Raw genomic sequence first — 21,373 nt, 5'->3', positions numbered from 1 at the left:
TTTTTATGGGTTTTTTTGTTTGTGTTTTAATAAAGGAGGACCATTTCAGTAGCACCAACTTAGATGCTGGAAAAAAAATTCTTCCAAGTATTAAATAATCATGATGTATTTGAAGACATGTAACACAATAGTCAAAATGAGTACACACACTTCAAGATTTTAAGAAATCTTCCATGATACATTGTGGCCTTTGAGCCACATTGGAGGAATTTATAACTCCGTAAGATATTTTTTAACAGGCATAGTCACAATTTGCAATGAAGAAGATAGAGCACAAAGGTGTGAAATCTCTGGCCCATTTAATATAAATGAGGGATTAAGACATGGAAATGCATTATCCCTGATATTCTTCAATATGGTTAAAATGTTACATCCATTGACATTTTCAGAATACAGTGGACAAAATAGTGGAGCACCTTTGGGATCTTACAGTCTGGGCAGCTAAGAATGAAGCAGAAGGTGCTGAGTGAAAAATAGCTGCTTGAAGAAGAAAAACGAAGAAATAATATAAAATCAGATATCTAATAAATCCAGATAAAAAATACCAGTAAAGTGAATAAACTAGCAAAAGATTTGCCAAGAAAAGGAAAATTACATTGATAAGCAGAATCAAAAACAAATTCTGTGACCATTGTTATATGAAAAGTCGCAAAGTTTGAATATCTGACAGCAAATAATTTGGTTTGGTTGTTGCTTTTTTAAATTGTGTCTCAAGTTGTGGTATAAAATACTAACACCTGGCACTATGAAATGAACCTGATATTAAATAACTTTGTAACTAAAATACACTCAGCACTCCTACAGTGACTGTTATTTTTAGATCAGTAAAGAGCTCTGAGTACTCTCTATACATTAATTAATTATGTCATTAGTAAGGTTAATTTTATCATGCCTAAGTATTCACTTAGGAAACCTTTTCTGGCCACATTTCTACCATCTATTTAGAAGCAGAAACAAAATTCCTGTATTCGTATATTTAAAAGATTTTAATACCTTACTATTTGGCTCTTATTGCTTTGGGAAGGGATGGGGAAGAGGAGACTTGCAGAAGTATTGACAAATTTCATGTCTGAGAGGAAGCTTTAGGAAACAGACAATTTGTGCAGTTCTTTCATGAAAACATCCATGCTGAGTTATCCTAAACACTGTGTTCCAAAACTATGCTTATTTTTTCTCAATTTTATTTTATAACTGAATGTCTTAAGAGACCATCAGGACTCCACATGAAAAACTAAATTTTGCTTCATGTTAATCCCTAAAAATCATAAAGTAAAAATGACTTTATATACATACTGACCTTAGAATAATTGTTAAAAAGACACAAACCTTCAGCAGAATGTTTCTGATATCTTTTAGGTCTACTTGAAGAGCTCCATCTTACTTTTTTCTTGCTTCTTGTCCAATGAAAGGTCTTTTAGAAAAAGGCATTTACTAAAATTGGAAGATAGCATAGCTAAGCATTGCTCTGATAATATCATAAAAAGAAAAGCAGTTATTGGTAAATGAATAGCAATTCTGTCAAAATTAATCTTGTTTCTGTATTATTGACTCTGATCTTAGCACGTAAGAACTGCTACAGGCAAATAAACTAGAAAAGGAAGGATAGAAAAGGACAGGAGATGTCTCACTTCTGCACTCAAGTCTTGGGCATGCTGAAAATACTGATACCAAATTGATAATAATTGATAACAACTGACAGTTGATAGCATTTTCTATGCAGTGTTTCAAGCACACTTCTATATCCTCAGAAGCACAAACACACTTAAGATTTTATTTCTGTAGAAAGAGCTGTTATTATGCACATAGACAGTCACTGAGCTGGCCATCATATTGTTCAATATAATATGTGAGATATGTGAGGAAACAGAGAATGTTCTGATTTAGATCAGCTGTGAAACCAACTACATAATCCATTTTTAATATATATATAAATTATATAAATATATATATATATATGCTTTCTCATTTTAGAAAAAGGCAGTTTCAACATATCATCAAGGACACAGAAATGTTTTTCAAGACACAAACAAGTTTCAGCATACATGACTAAGCCTGGAGTGATATTAGTCCCTTTTCAGCCTCACAATAAATTTCAGAGAGCCACTACAATTCCAAGTCTGTGTACAAGATGATGATTTTCCAAATCAGAAATCGCTGCAGCCATAGAAATGGCCACATGTGGCCATATAGGCAAGCACATAGAAATAGACTTATGAAAGGAAAATTGCATTAAATAAGGAAAAATTAAAACAACATATGTATGGCCCTGAGTTATACAAGCCCAGATTGTTGAAGGACTTCTTTTGCCATCTTTGTCCTCTGTTGTTAGTATTTAATGAGGAAGTACAATTGAAGACAGAATGGGAAGTTCTGGCCACCTGCAGACATCTCTAGGTTTGTTATTATTTGCTATAAGAACCTAAAATAGCCTTGGATATTCCATATTTTCTTCTAGATCTGAAATAAGAATCAGCAAACTAAAGTTTTTCAGGTAATTCTGCACCTTAGAGAGTTAAAAAAATACAGTTAATTTATTTAATTTTCCCCAGTAATGTCAAACATTCTGAAGAGCACAACTTTGCTTATAAAAAAGAGGGATTGTAAATCACCTTTAACAGAGAATTTTTCTTTATTGTCAAGAAACTTTTCAGATGCTTTTTAAAAAATTGGTAATGAAATTAGGTACATAATGATTTTGTAATTTATATGAATACCAAGAAAGTTATTATGTATGAAGATTTAACATCTGTGAAAGTAATCCCAAACCAAAATTCTTATCATCAGGATTCCAGCCTCTACATTAAATTATTTATGAAATAATTATTGCTACACATTTTATACATAACAGATTCCACACCTTGATCTGAAATTGTCAAAATGTTTTTGATTTGGGAAGATAAGAGAAAACTCTATGTATAAAAAGAGCAGCCATATACAAAAATTCTCAAATCAGATGAATTTGAATGTTCCTTAATGGTGTATTCATGCCTTAACACGTCAAAAATTTGACCTTTTTTTATTAAATAATTTTAATAGTGGCAACATACTGATAACTTATATTTCATAGGAATATAATGAATAGAAGCAAATATTCTGAAGTGTGCAAATTCATTTTAAGTAGTTTCAGGATTTTATGTAAGTACAGAAATAGAAAGAGGAACTGAAGTACTAAACCCATGTTGCCAGGGACAGGCTATCTCATATTTGGAACAGTAATTTGTAGCTGCTGGATTTCCCTCAGCAGAATCCACAGGCTGAGGAGGGGGAGGTTGAATCCTGACAATCAGAACTTCACTGGGCCTTACTTACCAGAACAGCACTTATTTTTCATCCAATATAAATCACATTAAGAGTAAAAGAGGCCATTCAACATTTTCTAACTCTAAGAAAGGGTTCCAAAGTTAATTTGGACAACAAAGTTTAAAAAAAATACGGCCTTTTCTTGACACAATCATAATGGGATCGTTCATAAAACATCTCATCTGATGTACATTGGTCATCACCAAAAAGTTTGCACTTGTCAACAACTAACAAAATGTAGTTATCAGACATTTATGCTATTTATACCTTCCAAAAAGAAAGCTTTGGTATGTGTTTGCAAACTTCTTGTTTTTAAGTGTGGCCATTATATAGGTATTTTTATTTACTTTATTGTTATATGAATTCATATTGTTATATGAATTACTAATTTGCATGCAATCACGGATCCTGGAGAAGATACTTCAGAAAAAAAATTCTCAGAGTGAAGGGAAATGCTGAATGATCCCATGACAAACATGCTTTTCTTGTTCAGTAATATAACATTTTTATCTGATAACACAGAAAAATGGCTGATCGCTATTTGCCTATCTTCAGTGCCACAATATCTTAATCCCTTCAAAACTCACACCTGATTTTCAAGTATTTTTCAAACTCTGGTTGAGATACAGAGGAATGTAATCCTGTATGAGTGAGCACAGCCAAAACTCTCCTAGAGGACTGGATGGTCTTTCTGTGCATGGGGTTTCCCCTACAAAACACACTGTGTACTTCTTATGTGAAATGCTTCGATTCAGGATAACACAGAGTTTGGAACACATTCCAGACAAGTGGCTCCTTCTTTTTCCTAGGTGTATGCATCATGTAAACCAGTCCCATTGGTTTATATTCACTTGAGCAGATTAACTTTGAAACTGGCAGAAAGGGTTGTTTGCAAAGGACAATTTTTTCACTAGGCCAAGTAGCACTGGTTCAAAGTTCCCTACCAAACCTTTAAAAATGAATTTTTAAAGTTTTAGGTTATATGAGGTCAGAATAGGCAATAAAAGTCACAAGATGGTATTTTTTTAAGATAATAATCTTATTTTAAGATATGAAAATACTGAAACAATCATGCCAGTATAAGAAATAATTATACCATAATTCATAAGTGCATAATTTATCAAAACAATACAGCAGTCATGGTTAGATGCAACTCCTGTATAAGATATAACTACATACTGTACAATTGTTCCTTTTCAATAATTATTTTTACATTTAGTCCTCATCCAAATTAAGCTGAGTACTTCTATGTATGAATGGCTTTAGGAAATAAACACAACTCACAACAGGGTTTTATTACTGCTACCGCACCACCATGGCATGCAAGTAACTATGTAGTCAACTATAAACAGTAAAATGTCATCATCTTTCTGAAATAAAAAGAACATAAAAATACAGATATAGTAGTAAACATCAATTATCTTTTTTATATCTTTCATATTTACCAAAAGTCTATCATTACATGGACATTTATACCTCTGTATCACTCTCCTGTACTAGGATGGTGGCAAATTTGGAGTTGAGAAACTATACTTTCAACAAGTACAAAACTACTGGTTTCATATTACACTCTGTCAGTGTGCAATGCATAAATGAGGATATGACACATCTGCTACCTGCCCCTTAGCATTTTACTCTTACTCTTTTCTATGTTCATGAATTTTGAGTAAATAAAAAGACCAAGGGCCATTAAAGCTGGTTGCCAGGTTATGTGTTGTGGTTACTGAGCCCCCCAAAGGACATAAGTCCTTCACAAAGGAAATTTTTTCATCTGCTTTTTGTTGTTGAGTACTGGTTATGTGAGGTTCCATACTGGTTGTGGGATTTGATAACTACTGTTGGAAGCAAGATGGATTTTTAGACACTTATTTATTTATATAGCGTTATTCCTTAACAGGCACTAAAGTGACAATGAGATGAAATTCTGGAGTTGTGAGGAAAAAAAGTATCCATACTTTATTATAAAAAACAAGAGCCAAAGTGCTGACTGGGATTAATCTCTTCTGCTTACAGGTCAGGACAATATATAGATACTAGCAAAATTCAGTATTGAAAGGGGAACAGGTCGAATAACAGCATGTTCAACTCTCCTTGGACTGACAATCTTGGAGACTCTCTTGGGAAAAGATATTGTAAAGCAGCTTTTCCATGCTCAATTAATTTTGCTGATCATTTAGCTGGCATGGAGGACCCTCTTTGTAAAATATCCTTAATTCAGGACAAACTCTGAGGTACAGAAAAAAAAGCCCACCCACCACTCTTCTGCAGCCCAAATTACGTTTATGAGGTTTGGTTTTTTTTTTAATGTAAAGAAAAATAATCATTAAATGCTCAAATCATAGTATTTCACAGAATTATCTTTCAAATAGTACATGTGGTGTTCTTGGGATACATCTTTGCTAAATTCAAAAGCTGCCTACCTCTTTTGGACAATGACAAAAAAATACCAAAATCCAAATGATTCTCTTTAGTTCCTGCTTGCTGGAAAGAAATCTTAATGCCAGTTACAAGGAAATAACTGTACAATTCCCATTGGTACATTAAGCTATACAAAAATTTCCTTTAGCTTCTTGGAATTTGCTCCGTTTTCAATTATACAATTTGTTTCTCGATTGCAAAAAAAAAAAAAAAAGGTAAATTTTTTCCTAGTTCTGTCCAAGGATTTTCCCTGCTCTGGATATGTTCAGGATTAAGAATACTTGGTATTTTATTTTGTATTTTGCTGATACCAGGATCCACTCTTTATTGAAGCTCATCAAGCACGCTCATACCTACCACAAGTTTGTTCTGCTTTGGGGGTAGCAGGCTGTGTGACAATAACAGAGCACAGCACCTCATGTGTTCATCCATAGATTTGCCTCCATAAAAACTGAGGCTGTAGTATAGCTTTCAATGGAAGCCATTTAAAAAGAAAACATTACAGAATATACAATTGTAGTTTTTGACTCTCAGACACAAGTTCCTTGACGTGTTGAAAGGTGATGCTTTCGATTTCTGACTCCTGAACTCTTATCTTTACAGTCCGCAGGCTTCTGTTGTGAAATGTCTATCAGAGCACTTGCAATTGCAAGACCTGTAAGATAAATAAAAGAAAAACAAAATGTAATGCTCAGCTTTCCTGAGAATTCCAGAGCAGCGTGATGGTTTCTTTCAAGGCAAGTTTATGCACTTTCCCAGAAATTATTAGTTTCATTTCAAGGTCAGATAACAAGTTCTCACTTTCTTAAATGCTACTTGGTAACAGTGAAGAAACAGTGGAAGGGAAAAAATGCAGTTAAGACACCAGACTGGAAATAAGGAGAACTGAGTTCCATTTGTGTCTCTTACTGATTTGCTGTGTGATCTTAGCATACCTTCTCTTTATGACCATTTTCCTGGTTATGTGGACCAAAAGCTTTCTGACATGAATTTTCTCATATTAAATGTGTGTGCATTTCATTTAGAAATTGATAAAGTCATCAAATCAGAAAATAAGAGAGAAATAGAAACTGTATGTAGGATAACATTGTGCCCCTGAATATTTGCCTTTACAAAAGAATATATATATATATGCCTCTTTTTGGGGGAATATCCAGAGGTTTATATTTAACACAAAAAGATATGAAAATATCTTTCTAGAAAGCACAGATCTATAAACAAGTAGTGAACCATGATGGCCTGAGTAAATTCTAAGTGTTTTCAACTCACCAAAGCTCTTCTGTTTTGGCTTCTGGTAAATTTGTTGATATTTCATGACCTGTTGTAATCTTAACAGGCTATTGCCAAGGGCATAGACCAGCATGTTTAGGAATCATAGAAACACAGAATATTCTGAGTTGGAAAGGACCCAAAAGGATCATCAACTTCTGGCCCTGAACAGAGCAGTACCAAGAACCCCACCACATGCATTGTTCACATCCTTCTTGAACTCTGTCAGTGCTGTGACCACTGCCCCGGGGAGCCTGTTCCAGTGCCAGCCACCCTCTAGATAAACTATTTTTTTCTAATATCCAACCCAGAGCTCTCCTGACACAATTTCAGGCTGTTCCCTTGGGTCCTGTCACCGATCACCACAGAGCAGAGATCAGTGTCTGACTCTGCTCTTCCCCTCATGAGAATTTTGGAACTGCAATGAGGTCTCCCCTCAGTCTCCTTCGGGATGAACAGACCAAGTGACCTCCGCCACTCCTCATTCAGCTTCCCTTCCTAAGAAGCTAATATTTTAAGAATTTAAAGAAGATAATATTTTAAGAATTTACTCTTCCATTTCCTTGCTACTGCACCCTTTCTAGAAATTAGTGACTTCAAAAATGCTAGCACACTTAATACAGGGTAGTTCTAGGCTTTTAAATTCACACAGGTGATATTGCAATCAAATGGATTAGGAGTATTCACATCATTTGTACTTTCTACTGCACACAAATCACAAAAACCCCATCTACATATACCCAAAATGTAGATAAGGATGGTGCTGGTTCTCCATGCAGCCCAAAACTTTTCATTCTCCAACCAATAACACCACCATGCTCCAAAGACACCATGTTCAACAGGCAGCCCCTGTTCCTTATCTCAAGACAATATCAAACTCAATTTATCTATTACACAGATTCCAATTTTACAATACTTTTCATGCAATCCCTCATTACAGCTTTTATCTACTAAGGAACTGTGCAAAAATGTTTTTCACTAAAAAGTGTTGCTACATAAAAAGTCTTCTTTCATAATATAAGATATATGGTCAGATTTTGTTCAGGTTTCCAGTATCCTGAAAAATCTATGCTATTGCATACTGGTAACATCACCTTTCTCAAATTACAAAAGAGTTGTAAGAATTGATTCATGTGTATCCAGATTTTAAAAATGCACGATACTGTAAAATGCTAAGTACAATTATCATTGATACATTTCAGGATATGTAAGAGCCCCGATTAATCAAGTTGTTTTTTCTCACATACACAAATATTTCATGGCATAAGCCAGTGATGCTTAAAATTGGACTTTGACAAATTAAGTTGTTGAAATCTTTGAGGCACCTTTAAAGCTTAAGCAGTAAACTTAGGTATTAGCAATTTCAGGGATAAAGCCTAAATAACATTTTGATGATTGCTTATATGTCATCCCATCTTCAACAGCTAGGCTTAGAAAGTATGCTAAATAGAGGGAGTATTATTAGTAAACAGATTTTTTAATTTAACTAGCTATTTTAAAATGCATTTGGATGTGTTGAGTTAACCTCAATAGAACAACTAACAAAAAGGAATCCTTCGGTCTAACACTGCATACTGGGATGTACTGGCATATTGATAGAATTCTATTAAAATCAGGTCAGTACAGAAGATAATTTTTCAAAACGTCACACAAATCATCTGATGAAATTCATTTATTATGTTCTCTACGCCCAGCATAGTTCCTTGTTATCAAAGCAATACAATTAACTGGGGGAACAATTCATTATTTCAGACTGGCAGTCTAAAGGAATTTCATTTACCAAGTCAAGCTTGTGCGCAGACACTTTGAGCAAGGAGAATTTACATCAAAATAAAACAGAAGAAAATGCTGTGGCTTAAATATTCATTAAAAAAACCCCACCAAAACCAAAACATTCCCTTGATGTTACAGGTTTTTTATCTAAATAATAAATGTGAATACATTTACAGTCATTGACGTTGGAACTGTAAATTGTACAGTGCTCTAGACGAGTTACCTCAACTCCTAAGTTATTACATTTACTCACCTTCTCTGAATGCTGCTGTTTAACTATCCTACCTAACATCCAGACTGGTATTTCCCAAATCAGTACATGGTCTCTGGTTGCTTCTGATCTTGAGCAACATGGCAGAAAGGAACAGTGGAATCAGTAAGGATCCCACATGGACACTCAATGGGTCACCTCTAATTTCTGGAAATTCAATCTTAGTTGCAGAACCAGCCCTATTTTTAAATTTAGTTTGTTTTTCTACTAAATGTTATAGAAATAACCTGACCTAGTTCTGTGCAGCTCAGACAACCTCTAGCTGGTTTTAAGGCTATGTATGCATAAGTCATTAAGAAGTGAGCTCAGTCAAATTGTAAGTGGAAAGTATATTTTTGTAAGCGATAATTGAATCCACAATGAAGAAAACACCAGAGGAAGCAATATTAACTTGGTTATCTTTAGCAGAACTATTGTCTTTCCTAATGGAAGTTAAATGGTAACAGTTTATTCTCAGGAAGTCTCTAATCATAAAATTACTGGGGTGTGAATTTTTTCTTTTTTCTTTTTTTTTTTTACAACAGTGCAAAACTATTAATAAGTAGAGGAATAAAATACAGCAAATCAAATGAGATTACCTTGAAAAGCGCATTCACAGTTTATATACAAACAGCCTTTTAGTCCTGCATTCAAACAAGAACATCTGAAAAAGTCATTCATTCTGAGATGCTCTCCTCCCAGTCTCTGTAAAAACAGGCAGTGCTATATATTTTAATTTTGCAGCAAAACAGCTTCATTAGGCGTGAAAGGTTAATTGCAGGTTTAAGTGCAGTTCGGGGAACAGTGCACGGGTCTGTGGTGAATAGCACAGTCTGCTGCAGGAAGGCTGAGTGCTATAAACTGTTTGCCCTGCTGAAATGTTTTACTACCTCATTTACTAACTGTCTTCTTTTACTGCTTGTATTTGTAGTTCTTCTAAACCTTTAATAGCTACAGTTTTATTTCACTGTAATCAGATTTAAATGGAAATACCCATGCTGGGATGTTTAAGCATTTTTCCTCTGATTGTATACAACTACATTTGAACTGATGTAGGGCTACACTATCTCTAAAAGTAGAAAAAAACCCCTACATTGAAAAAATTAGTCTTACATAATGGTGTGCATATTTAAAATATTTTTTCCCTTCCTCTATTGTTCGTTTTAATGAGAAATGCATGGAATTCTTACTATCTCTTTTGTTAAACGTAAGGGAACAAAGAATGACCTCAGATTAGTTGTTAGGCAGGTAACTGGAAATGTTTCCTTTCAATTTGAATATGCATTATTCAGACATAACATTTGGATAGATGTCTTAATTTGATTAAATTTCTACACATCATTGTTATGCAGAATCAGAACATTCAGAAACCTGAAGACAATAAAATAACTACGAGTCAGGTAGATCAATTAGATTTGTTTGACATTCCAACCAAAATTACAGTCATTGTTTAAGGTGACTTTAAGCAACGAAAATAAAATGCCAGCTGCCATACAGAGAGACTTAAACAGAAAAGACTGGGTAAACACTATATTATTAAAGTCACAGCTTCACCTTTCAGTGCCCACAAGTCTTTGTGTTCCTTCCACCTGTTAATTCTTTAAAGAGTGGCATTACTGTACATGCTCACCCCATACTGGACACATCTCTTGCTCAAAATATTTCCATTGTGGAAGACTTATTGCCCATGGAAGTCTGTAGAAGTGGATCAGAGCTGTTTGAAGATACACTAAGTGATGAGAATCACAGACTGTGGTGCCTCATGAAAGTTACCATAGCACACAGTGAAGCCAGTGGAGGCAATTTCATGTTCATCAATAAAACTACCAGTTATAATGTAGGGAATTTTAATGAATTCAGCCATTTATCAATGTTTCAAGTCTATAAAAATACTGTTTGAAAAGTACACAATGTATATCATATGTGAATTAATGGTATATGCACACACACACACATCTATATACCAAAATTATGTAATAATGTAACATAAATATGCCAATATGTAACAATTAGGCGCACACACACACACACACACACACACACACACACACACACACACACACATATTATATACAATCCTCCCAGTTAATAATGAATTTTTATATTACCTGCTTCTTAATTTGAAGAAACAGATCACATTGACTGTCATGTTTATGGAATACACACTTTTATTCTTCATAGAAAAAGATATATTCATTATAATGTCTGTAATAGTGGGGGAACATAATATTCTAGAAGGAGCATAACATTCCAGAAGATTGTTACTAGGCAGTGTTTCTCAGTACTCATGTAAGAAATTCTCTCACTTTCTATGAGATACTGTGCTAGAAATAGTCAGATTCAGTAGTTGTTTAGCAGTAGTTTCACAGTTTTCTGGTTGTTCCTGTGTTCTCAACCAAACTGTCTCCAAGCAGACCAACTCAGGCTTCATTTCCATGACTGAAAAGGCCAGCCTGTTCTTTGTGCTGCATACTCCTCTGCTATGGATCAAGTCATGTTGGGAGATACCCAAAAGGCACATAAAACAGAACCAGAACAAAATTTGGTATTTAAAAATGTGGTGCACAAAGCCTCCTCCTAAGCAAGTACAAACCTGATACTCGAGTACTTTCCAGGAGAAAAATTAAGAGTCATCTGAAGTTCAAGACTGTGTATGGCTAGAAGAACACAACAGGTTCATTTCAAAGTCAGAAAATAGTCAAATCCTTCATGTGTATCCAAGTTTCCTGATCTGGCAGGTGTGCCTAGACAGTATCCAGAGATCGCAGACTTAGTCACAGAGAAAAATAATCATAAGCATCTGCCAAGAACAATAAGTGTCTTCATAGCCTGTCATATTGCATGTTTTTCTTTATTTGAATTAGATTATTTTTAAAAGGACAAGCTGACAGCACCTCAAATTCATAGTCTTTTTATGGGCTTCTCTTCCTGTTTGGTGCATGAATGTGTATTTTAAGTTGACACCACTCTTACTTTTGGAAAGATATATTAAACAAACTAAACTAACTAGGAAATTACTTTGGGCAAGTAACCCCATCCTTTTTTCTCAATGATAATTTTTGCAAGATGGGAAGACAGCCAAGAGGCCAAGAGGTATGCTTTCCTTTTCTTTTGCATATAACTTAATTAAATAAGTAAAATACGAGACAGAGCTTAAACCATAACAATAATAAACTAAATAATGATAGTGTGGAATTAAACAGCCACACACTAGTAGAGAGAAGATGTCACGCTCCTTTTTATTACACCTTTGCCATTTAGCAATAAGGGCTATCTATAAGGGACTAAGAAATTCTTATTCCCAGAATAGACTTATAAATTACCTGCTGTCAGTTTGTGGGAAAAGCAGACTATACAATAAAGGCTCTTAGAAGAAATGTTCATCCTTTCCCAATTTTTCTCATTGTGAAAAGGAAATGGCCCTACATATTTGTGTGAAATATTTGTATTCCATGGGGCCAGTAGGGATTTTTTTTTCCTTTTTTTTTAATGCAGTCAGGCAGTTCTCCTTCCCTTTCAGAGTGAGATATCTGTAGTTTGGTCTGAAATCCAGGTCTGTACAACATCTGGTGCCAATCAACAATCCTGGCAGTGACTAAGAGCCAGCATGGGCTGCTTGGCCTCTCTGGATATGGACAAAGGGAAGGTGACAATGCACTCTGGAATGGACAAAGGGAAGGTGACACACTCTGGGATGCTTCAAACAGTGTCCTGGTGAAGTGGACCCAGTGGGAAGCTGCAGACTCTACAGGAATGGAATGGGGCAATCTAACATTGATGCACTGAAGCTTTTTTCTCCCACCTTCTTTTCTCAACTCAAGCCCTCCTGGAACACAAGGAACCATAGGACCATTAAATTGTTTAGGTTGGAAATGACCCTTAAGATCATGGGGGTTCAGCCCTTAAGTTAACACTGCAAAGCAGCCCACCAATAAAACATAACCCTGAGTGCCATATACACATCTTTTAAACACCTCCAGCAATGGTGATTTCACCACTTCCCTGGGCAGCCTCTTCCAGGGCCTGACAACCCTTTTGGTGAAGAAGTTTTTCCTATTAGCCAATCTAAACCTCCCCTGGTGCAAACTGAGGTCAAATCTTCTTGTCACATTGTTTTAAATGGAACAATAATAAAAACACCTAAAAAGGAATAATCTGTTTAGAATATGTGCAAATCTCATGCAGATTAATTCCTTGCTGCTCTGCCACTGTATATTACACATCGTGCATTAAAATGCAAGTAATTACACATTTTTCTACAATGGACAGTAATATTTGAAACATTTGGATTACATTTTCAGTTTGATTACATCTCACTTCCATTGAATCATTTATCCATATCTTATGAAAAACATCTCTATTCTTGTGATGTTGTGCAGCCGTTTAATTTGTTTTCAAGAAAATCACTATAAACTAATTTGCTACTCTGCAAGAATTTGGTGAGATGCATTAATCATGCCAGAATCTAATTTGGTCTTGTAAACCTATTTCTGCAGAAGAGAAAAAAGTCTACTCAAAGTATTGAAGAAGCTCTGTTTTCAGGTACTTTCAGCAATACCTGGTTTAATATAAACAAAAACATAATTCGTTTTTTTAAAAGTCAGTATCACAGTTATGGTCCAGGTGGGGTTAGTTTATGAACCCTTCTATAGTTATTAAATAAATCCAGATTGCAAAAGTCTCTTCCAGCCTGGAACACTCAAGGTTGCCTGTACAGCATCATTTTACTTTTTGTCTCTGTCTTCAGCAAACTCTTTTTACTTGGACCATGGATGCAAATCAGAGCAAAATGAAGATATGAAAGCTGTAAAAAATTGTGAGCTTGAGTTACAACATTTTAAAAGCTCTTTACCCAAACCAATTCATGCAATTGGATGCTTTAAGCACTGTGATGAAAGTTAAAGCCTTACTATACATCATGAGAGGAATGAACACCTGTGGGACAGAGATTTATCATCCATATAAACAGAGTATGATTGGCCATTATTACAGGGCTGAACTATATTTCATGCAATTCAATAATCAGAATATCTGTATGTGTGTGTGTGAATATCTGTGTGTGAGTATCTGGGAAACAGAGCAGGTTGGAACACAACTGAGCAACCAGGAGAACACTCAGAAGGAGAAAAGGCAGCAGTAGTCACTGGGGTTTGCTTCCCTCCAGAGGGGCCTTTCTGGCAGGGGGTGATTTAAAGCAGATCTCTTTCTGTCTGCAGAGGAAATCTGGGGTGATAAACCTCGTCAGGTGAAATTCAGTTTTTATGAATACCTCCCTAATGCTCCATCTGGGTGATAACATACACTGTCAGACTTGCAGCTTTACTACTCTCCTCCTCAAGACAAAACACACCACCTTAAAGACAATAGGTTTAAGGGCCCAAAAGAGGCCAATTCTGCCCATGCTGGAGATAAAACAATACTACTTACATTACCATTTACTTTTAAGAAAGAAGATTAGAACAATAATCCTCTAAAATCCTTCTTCTCTCTCTTGCACAGTTTATGTTGCAGGTGCCAGGCTTTTTTTCCCCTTGTCAAAAATTCTATTTAAACCAGAAAGTACAGAATATGTTCATGCAAAGAAATTATTGTAGTTCACCAGAAATTCAATAGGATTACAGATTAATCAGCAGTAGGCATGATATCTCTTTTCCATAGAGAATTCTCATTTTGAGGTTTTGCTTTCGAAGGTTTACAAAGTACTGGACTTGTTTTCCATTTCCAACATGCTGGTGCAATTTATCATCACTCTAAGCACAGCTTTGATACAAATTTGTTTCTGCCCAAATAGCAATGCCAGTTTTTCAGTATTCTGCTGATGTCCAATTAGACATTTAGAACATCCCCAGCTACATAGCCAGGAGTCACTCTGACAAAACAAATGATCTTGGGAGGGAAACACAGAATTAAGTCAATGGGACAGAAAGTGTGTTGAGAATTTCGAACCATATTTTGAGTATCACTAAAGTGACAACTTCAGGGTCCTCAGGATCTCTAACAAGGGAATTTGTAGTTTCAGTAATATTAATGCTTGAGAAGAATTAAAAAGAAAAGAAAAAGAAAAAGAGAAAGACAAATCCCCTGCTGTCAGTATTGGGGTGGCTCCATCAGCAAATTTAGCATCAGCTTACATAGAAAATTGATATTTGGTAAAAGGCTGAAAAGCTCACACCATAAAATAATCATTTTAATTCACAAACATTTTGTACAAATAGCCTTACCACAATTATGGTCTTCACTGAAAGAGAATAATTCTGTATGGGATTCCAGTACAGATAAGGAAGCTGCACAGCTACTAATTTATTCTTTACTGAATCTTCTATTTTACATTGAAAACACCATGTTCTGACTACAACAGGCAAAATTACACACTTAGACCTGTCAAATTGTATGGAAATAGGTTTCCATTTTAAACACTTCATTACATACACTTGGTCCTAACAGTCAATATAGATAAATATCAGTAAAATGATAGTAGAAGAGCACTGTTTCTGCTTCCATGGCACATTCAGATACAGCAAATGCCTGAAACTGAGAGATATTAATACAATGGCTGCATATCAGTGTAAATTATTACATTATCTCTCCTAGGCATGTGTCCTATTTGGAGAGGAAGCACTGGAAAGCTGATAGTCCATAGTCACAGCTTGCCACCTACCTCTGTGCCCTCCCAGTCCAAAAAGTAACACTCATTGTCACATTCACCCATTAAATCAATAAAATTTTTTAAAACAACAAACCCACAACACCAAAACCCCAACAATTATTGTAAAAAAAGATTACCAAACTATAACTTTTGCCATTAAAAACATTTCTTTAAATGCCTGTGGGAAAAAAAAAAAAAAAGAGAAAGATTCTTCTGGCACACCAAATTCAGATTCCACATTTCTCCAGTTAGGATCAACATCCTTCAGAAATGCAAGAGCTATGAAATATTCCTCTAGGGATCTCATTTGGCCTAAATCTCAGCCTGATTTGCACACCTCCTTTTAATACAACAAAATAAGATCTCTAACTCATGGCGTATTGAACAGCACTCACTACTAAATGGATGTGGGGAAAAAAAGGCAGAAACCAAGTGAAAGACACAGTCAAAAAATCTCACAAAGTCCATTTCTCAGCCATGTCAGCTCCCTGAAGATGCACTCAATGAAAATACACTTATTGACAGCAAAGAGTTACTGCAGCAGCCCATTCTCATCAATATTCATGTGAATAAGAAATGGCTGAAATGAAACCATGGACAAGAGGATGTGGTAAGAGATACATAGAGCTAGGAGTTTTCCAATGTCAGGATGGTTCTTTTAGACAACAGGCAAAATTCAGAGCAATTCTGTGCATTGCTCCCAACATTTTCATCAAAAATAGCTGTGCTGTACAGAGCATCATGCTGTCTTTGTGTTTCCAGGATGTGATTAGGAGCTAGTTTTCATTTAAGCATTTTCAAAAAAGCTTTTACTATGTGATGAAGGAGAAACGAACCTTCAGCAGGACATTAGAACTCCCTCGCTGCAATTGTGCTAAATCTCCCATCTGTTTTTTAAAAGCAGAAATTGCAGTGAGGCTTCTATTTGCTATTTAACTGCTGACCTTTTTTCCCCCTCTATTTTTTCCCATATGCTTCTTGATCACACGTGAAAAACTTAGCTTTGGTTCTCTTATTTCCTGATGTTCTATATTTCAATTAGACTTTAATGGCTATATATGCAGTGATAATGATCCAAGAGTGTTTTGAATGAAATCTGTTTTGTATATCCCAGCTTCTGAGAGCTGCCACAATTTGAGAAACTTTCTTCTGTAGCCCCTGAAGTGCTTTCTAATAACATAATAACATAATAAACCATGGATCTGCTCTCCCTTTGCTCTGCAATACACCATTCTGTTTCCTACAGTCTTCTGCAGTATGATTTGCCACTATAAATAATTATCCTGTTATAAAGATGTAATATAAAACTATAAAACAATATCATTAGACACCATACACTTGAGACTCTGAAGATGCCATAAGAAAACATTGATTTTCATAAAGATTAGGAAAAAAAGGTGACAAAGAAAATCATGGTTCATACTTAGGATTAGTTCATTAAAAGCTTGCTGCAATTTTAGGTGCAAAGAATGAAAATAGCAGGTAATCAGTGGCAAACTACCTTTTTTCTAAAAGGTGGGACACCACATTTTATGACATCTATCTTAAAAGGTGAGAGGAGAACAAAAGCTGTGGTGGGAACGGGACTTGAAAATGTGTGAAGTTCAGAATTATAAGGTATTATCCCCTAAAAGGGGAAAAGCCAGGCTCAAAAGGGATTCATATAAACCTCTGTAAGATTTGTGTCCAGATGTGTGACCCTGTGAGCTGATTTTTATTTGTTCTGTCTCATCTGGACAATACAACAAGAGGCATATATAGGATTTCTGGATTTTTCCCACATTACTTTCCAATGCCTTCCTTCCAAATAACCCTTCATTTTCCATTCTTACTTTGCTGCTTTTTTTTTCTGTTGAACTTCAGTCAGCACCATTTAACTGCCTTTACAAAGTATTTAGTATATAGACTTCCAATAATCTGGGATTTTCTTTGTGACTCTGATGTTAGTTACTAAGACTACTTTTAATTCCTTTCTACTTTCTTTCATCTCTTTGCATTGTACTAGTGTAAGAAGGTGGTACAGTAGTTTAAAAAGTTGCGAACTTCCTCAAAAAAATTTATATTATTTTTCCTTTTCATGACTTCTCATTTTAGAGGGCAATTCTTTTCTAAGATTCACACACCCATTATTTGGAGAGAGAGGTAAAAATAGATGTTCACATTTGAACTATGACCTAATTATTTCTTTAAGAGCCATGAAGCAGATTGTGAACAATCTAAATACAGCCAGCCTTATTTCATTATTTGAGTCCCACTTGTGTTTTAAGAAGAATATTTACATTCAAGATTTTAAAAACTGTGTGCTAAGTAGTGCGCATTTCTTATGCAACTTTTCATCTTTGATGTGTTTAACAGTGCTTTCTCTACTCAGACTGCAAAAGGGACAAAAATGTGCTTTCCTCACTGGGGTGGCCTCAAGGATACAGATGTCCTTTGTGCCAGTGTGAGCTGTGCATGGAGCTGCTAAATATCCACAGAGGCTGAGGCAGTGGGGTTTAAATCCTCTCCAGATCCACTGGGATGGGTTTCAAGGGGAGGGAAGTAGGGCCAGGAGCCTCTTGCAAGAATGAACAGCCTCCAGAGTGAGGTATGTCACTTCTGAGACTCTTAAGAGATCTAAAGATTGGTAGGAGAAATCCGACCCCCAAAATTCATGGTCTGATTTAAACAAGTTGAATTTTCACACTTTTTTTTTTCTTCCCCCCAAACATTAGCTCTTTCAAGTCCTATTTTAGAGCTTTCATTTACAAAATCAATGTTTAGTGACCTTTTCATAGTGGTTTAAAAATGAAGACAAGATATAAGTCCAGGGAAGAGAAATTGTATTCAAATATCAAGCTTGTTATCTCCAAAGTGCTACACAAAATTAACTAATATATGCTAATATAGTAATTAGATAGTTTGCCTAGGTTTAGTGCAATGACTGTGTTTCCTAAAGCCACCATTGAATGAGAGATGGGGTGGCATCACACCAAAGCTCTCCTTAAAACATAATGTGCTTAACCTTTGTGTATTTCTGTCTGAAAATAATTTAAGTCCATTCAGACTACTGACAAAAAACATATTTTGAAATCAAGGTATGTTTTGAGTTATTGAAATACTGCAATTCTAGACAAAAGCAGAACGGGTTGCTGGTGGCTGGCTGGATGAGGATGGAGCTACAGACATTTCACCTGGAATGACTCCTGTGTTCTGCACAAATGTCACAGGCAATGATTCCTCACAGCTTCTCATGAGCAAATAGCACAGAAAATACTTCAAAGTGTTAGAGGGAAGGGCCATCCCCTCCACAGGGCTGCCCATAGCAGCCTCCTCCTTTGTGGAAAACCATCAGAGACCAAACAGATTTCACCTGTGGCTTCCCAGAGGCTCACACTCCATGGACACTTGACTGGCATGTCCAGGCCATATTAGATACATGTTTTTACACCTCTCAGGGTAATGAGGTCCCAGACACAGTGAGGACTCTAAAACCTTGAGAATATGAATGATAAAAAACCCAGTCATAAACAGAAATCAAACTGGTACCATCACAGGTACCTGTGGAGCTTTGGAATAATAAGCTGGCACAGTGTATCACTGGCACAACGTATTCCGAACCAGATTGGGAAAAGCAACCTGGAAAAAAAACCAGCATGATTATAATGAATGAGCCTTTATTCCACATATGAAAGTGCTTCTGATGCTGACAAAAGGAGGAACAATATTTATCATTCTAGGATCTAAGGGGACAAAATAACAATATTAAATCATGAAAGGTTTTGCTTGTCAATTGGCATTGTTTTCTGTCCCTTGTGTTACCAGAATGATAAATGCTTTCCTTTGTGAAGGAAATAAAGGATACTGCATGTTGTTTATACATATATTTATGCCATAACTTTTGAGATGGTTTGTTCAAGTCTCCTTAATACAAATATTTGTATCAAAGGTGCTAATAAACATTTGGGGGGTGGGGGTAGTGGTTTCCTTATCTGCAGTTTTACTTGAGACTCTCCATGATATTTAAGGTTCTAGGACAGATGAAACAAGATTCAGTTATCACAGTTCTTGGGATAACTGGTGGGAATATTCCAGCAGCAAGATGTGATCAAAGTGGATGGAAAAGCAATACTCAAATGACTAAAGGCAAAACTGTGCCAGTCCCAGAATTACAGAAAGAAATTATATGTATGAGACATACTAAACACTTGCATTTGAATTTTTAATATAGAAAATAAATGTCACAGCATTTTCATGAAGAATCTATTAGTCTTCTATGCAGCTCATCTTCTACTCATTGCTATGGCTTATGACTTGTAGTTTTTATCCATCTTTAACTCCTGCTGAACACTCAAGCAATTGCAATGTCTGACAGGAGGTTATGGATTTTTTCATATTATCATATTTTTCTTACATTTTATATTTTCAAAGGCTAGCACAGAGCTTTCCAGTGAGCACATGAGAATTAACACACTTTGTTGCCAGTAATTTCAAATGCAAGCAGTATCTCCTGGTTTGCACAGTTCAGGATGAATATGGTGCATCACTGTGCCATCTAAAGTGACTCAGCTCTGAGAGCTTCAGGGCTTGGCTCTGCCTTCAGTGCCCTGAGAACACAGGGCTGAATTTTTTAGACGGTAAATAAAATGTAAATAAATCTATAACTTGTAATCTTGTCTCCAAAGATACATATGAGCATGACTCCAAGAAAGGATTTCTTTTAAATGGTATAATTCTGTGCATGCTCTGAGTGCTGGGCAAAAGTTTCTAGAGCACAGCCAATTTTCCTGCACAGATTTCAGTTGCTAGGTTAGATTCACTTCAGAATAATATTTAAAATTGCAGAGAAATGTGCTCTATGTCTGTTAGATATTACAGTGAGCATGGATAGAATGGCTCTTCAGAAGAGCATGATGGTTTTAATTTTCTTTTTGGGTGCAATTGATGTTCCTGTTACTCAGCCACCTCCCTGCAACCTCCATCAGGGACTTCACTGCCTTGTGTGTGATGTGTGAGCACTGCACCACAGAGCTCACAGCACAAACACCTCTGCACTGCACTCAAATGTCCATGGGAACAGAAACATACTCTCAGACCTCCTTAACCCACAGACTTTCAAATTCAGTCTGAACATGCAAATTTACCTGGAATTTTATTTTATGCAATAATGGACTACACAATTAAAGTTCTGCAAATCACTGCCAGCTCTGAGTTACACTGTGCAGTTCAGAGGCTGCAGGTGAGATTTCTGACACCCTGTTGCACAGCTGTCACCAAGCAGCCCTTTGTGAATGGCTAAATTAATGATGTGTAAGAAAGAACACCACCTACTTTACTCCTATCTACATTGGAACTTCTAACACAAGTAAAAAAGATACTGCTTGATATTAAAAGCTGTCAATGTAAAAGCTTCATAGATCTATGAAGCAATAAGACTGCATTAAATAACTGGTTTGGATTGTTTGGGGTTTTTTTGACAGACAGAACTGGGCTAAATTAATTTGAAAACTAATACATGAGTAAGCTGCAAAATTTAATTACTTGAATTAGCACAGATTTTTCAGGGAACTTTTAACAAAGTCAAAAGTGCAAAGTTTTGTGTAGAAAATGACATGTAGAGGTGTTACAATGAAAAGTCAGGAAGTTTACAGATTTTGATAGATTTCAGGTTGGATGTGTCAAAAGATAAGTCCTGATGCTGGCAGGCAGTCTCCCTTGAAAATTTAAATTCCATATAC

General features: G+C 35.8%; 1 protein-coding gene across 2 annotated transcripts in view; it reads right to left on the bottom strand.

Annotated features, from left to right (window-relative positions):
• Window positions 1-2,610: 2,610 nt before the first annotated feature.
• The window catches only part of ATRNL1 (attractin like 1), a 427,695-nt gene continuing 408,932 nt past the window's right edge, over window positions 2,611-21,373 (bottom strand). The window contains exon 29 of one of the 2 annotated variants that reach the window (XM_002186719.7): window positions 2,611-6,373. In XM_002186719.7, coding sequence (XP_002186755.1) covers window positions 6,249-6,373 — 125 coding nt within the window. In that variant the 3' untranslated portion in view covers window positions 2,611-6,248. The remainder of the gene's footprint in view (window positions 6,374-21,373) is intronic. The other variant, XM_030276506.4, reaches the window with a different exon arrangement.

This window comes from Taeniopygia guttata, chromosome 6 (assembly GCF_048771995.1).
Source record: "Taeniopygia guttata chromosome 6, bTaeGut7.mat, whole genome shotgun sequence".
Taxonomy (NCBI): Eukaryota; Metazoa; Chordata; class Aves; order Passeriformes; family Estrildidae; genus Taeniopygia; species Taeniopygia guttata.
The sequence above is the reverse complement of the archived record's forward strand: the minus strand, read 5'-3'. Positions and strand labels throughout refer to the sequence as shown.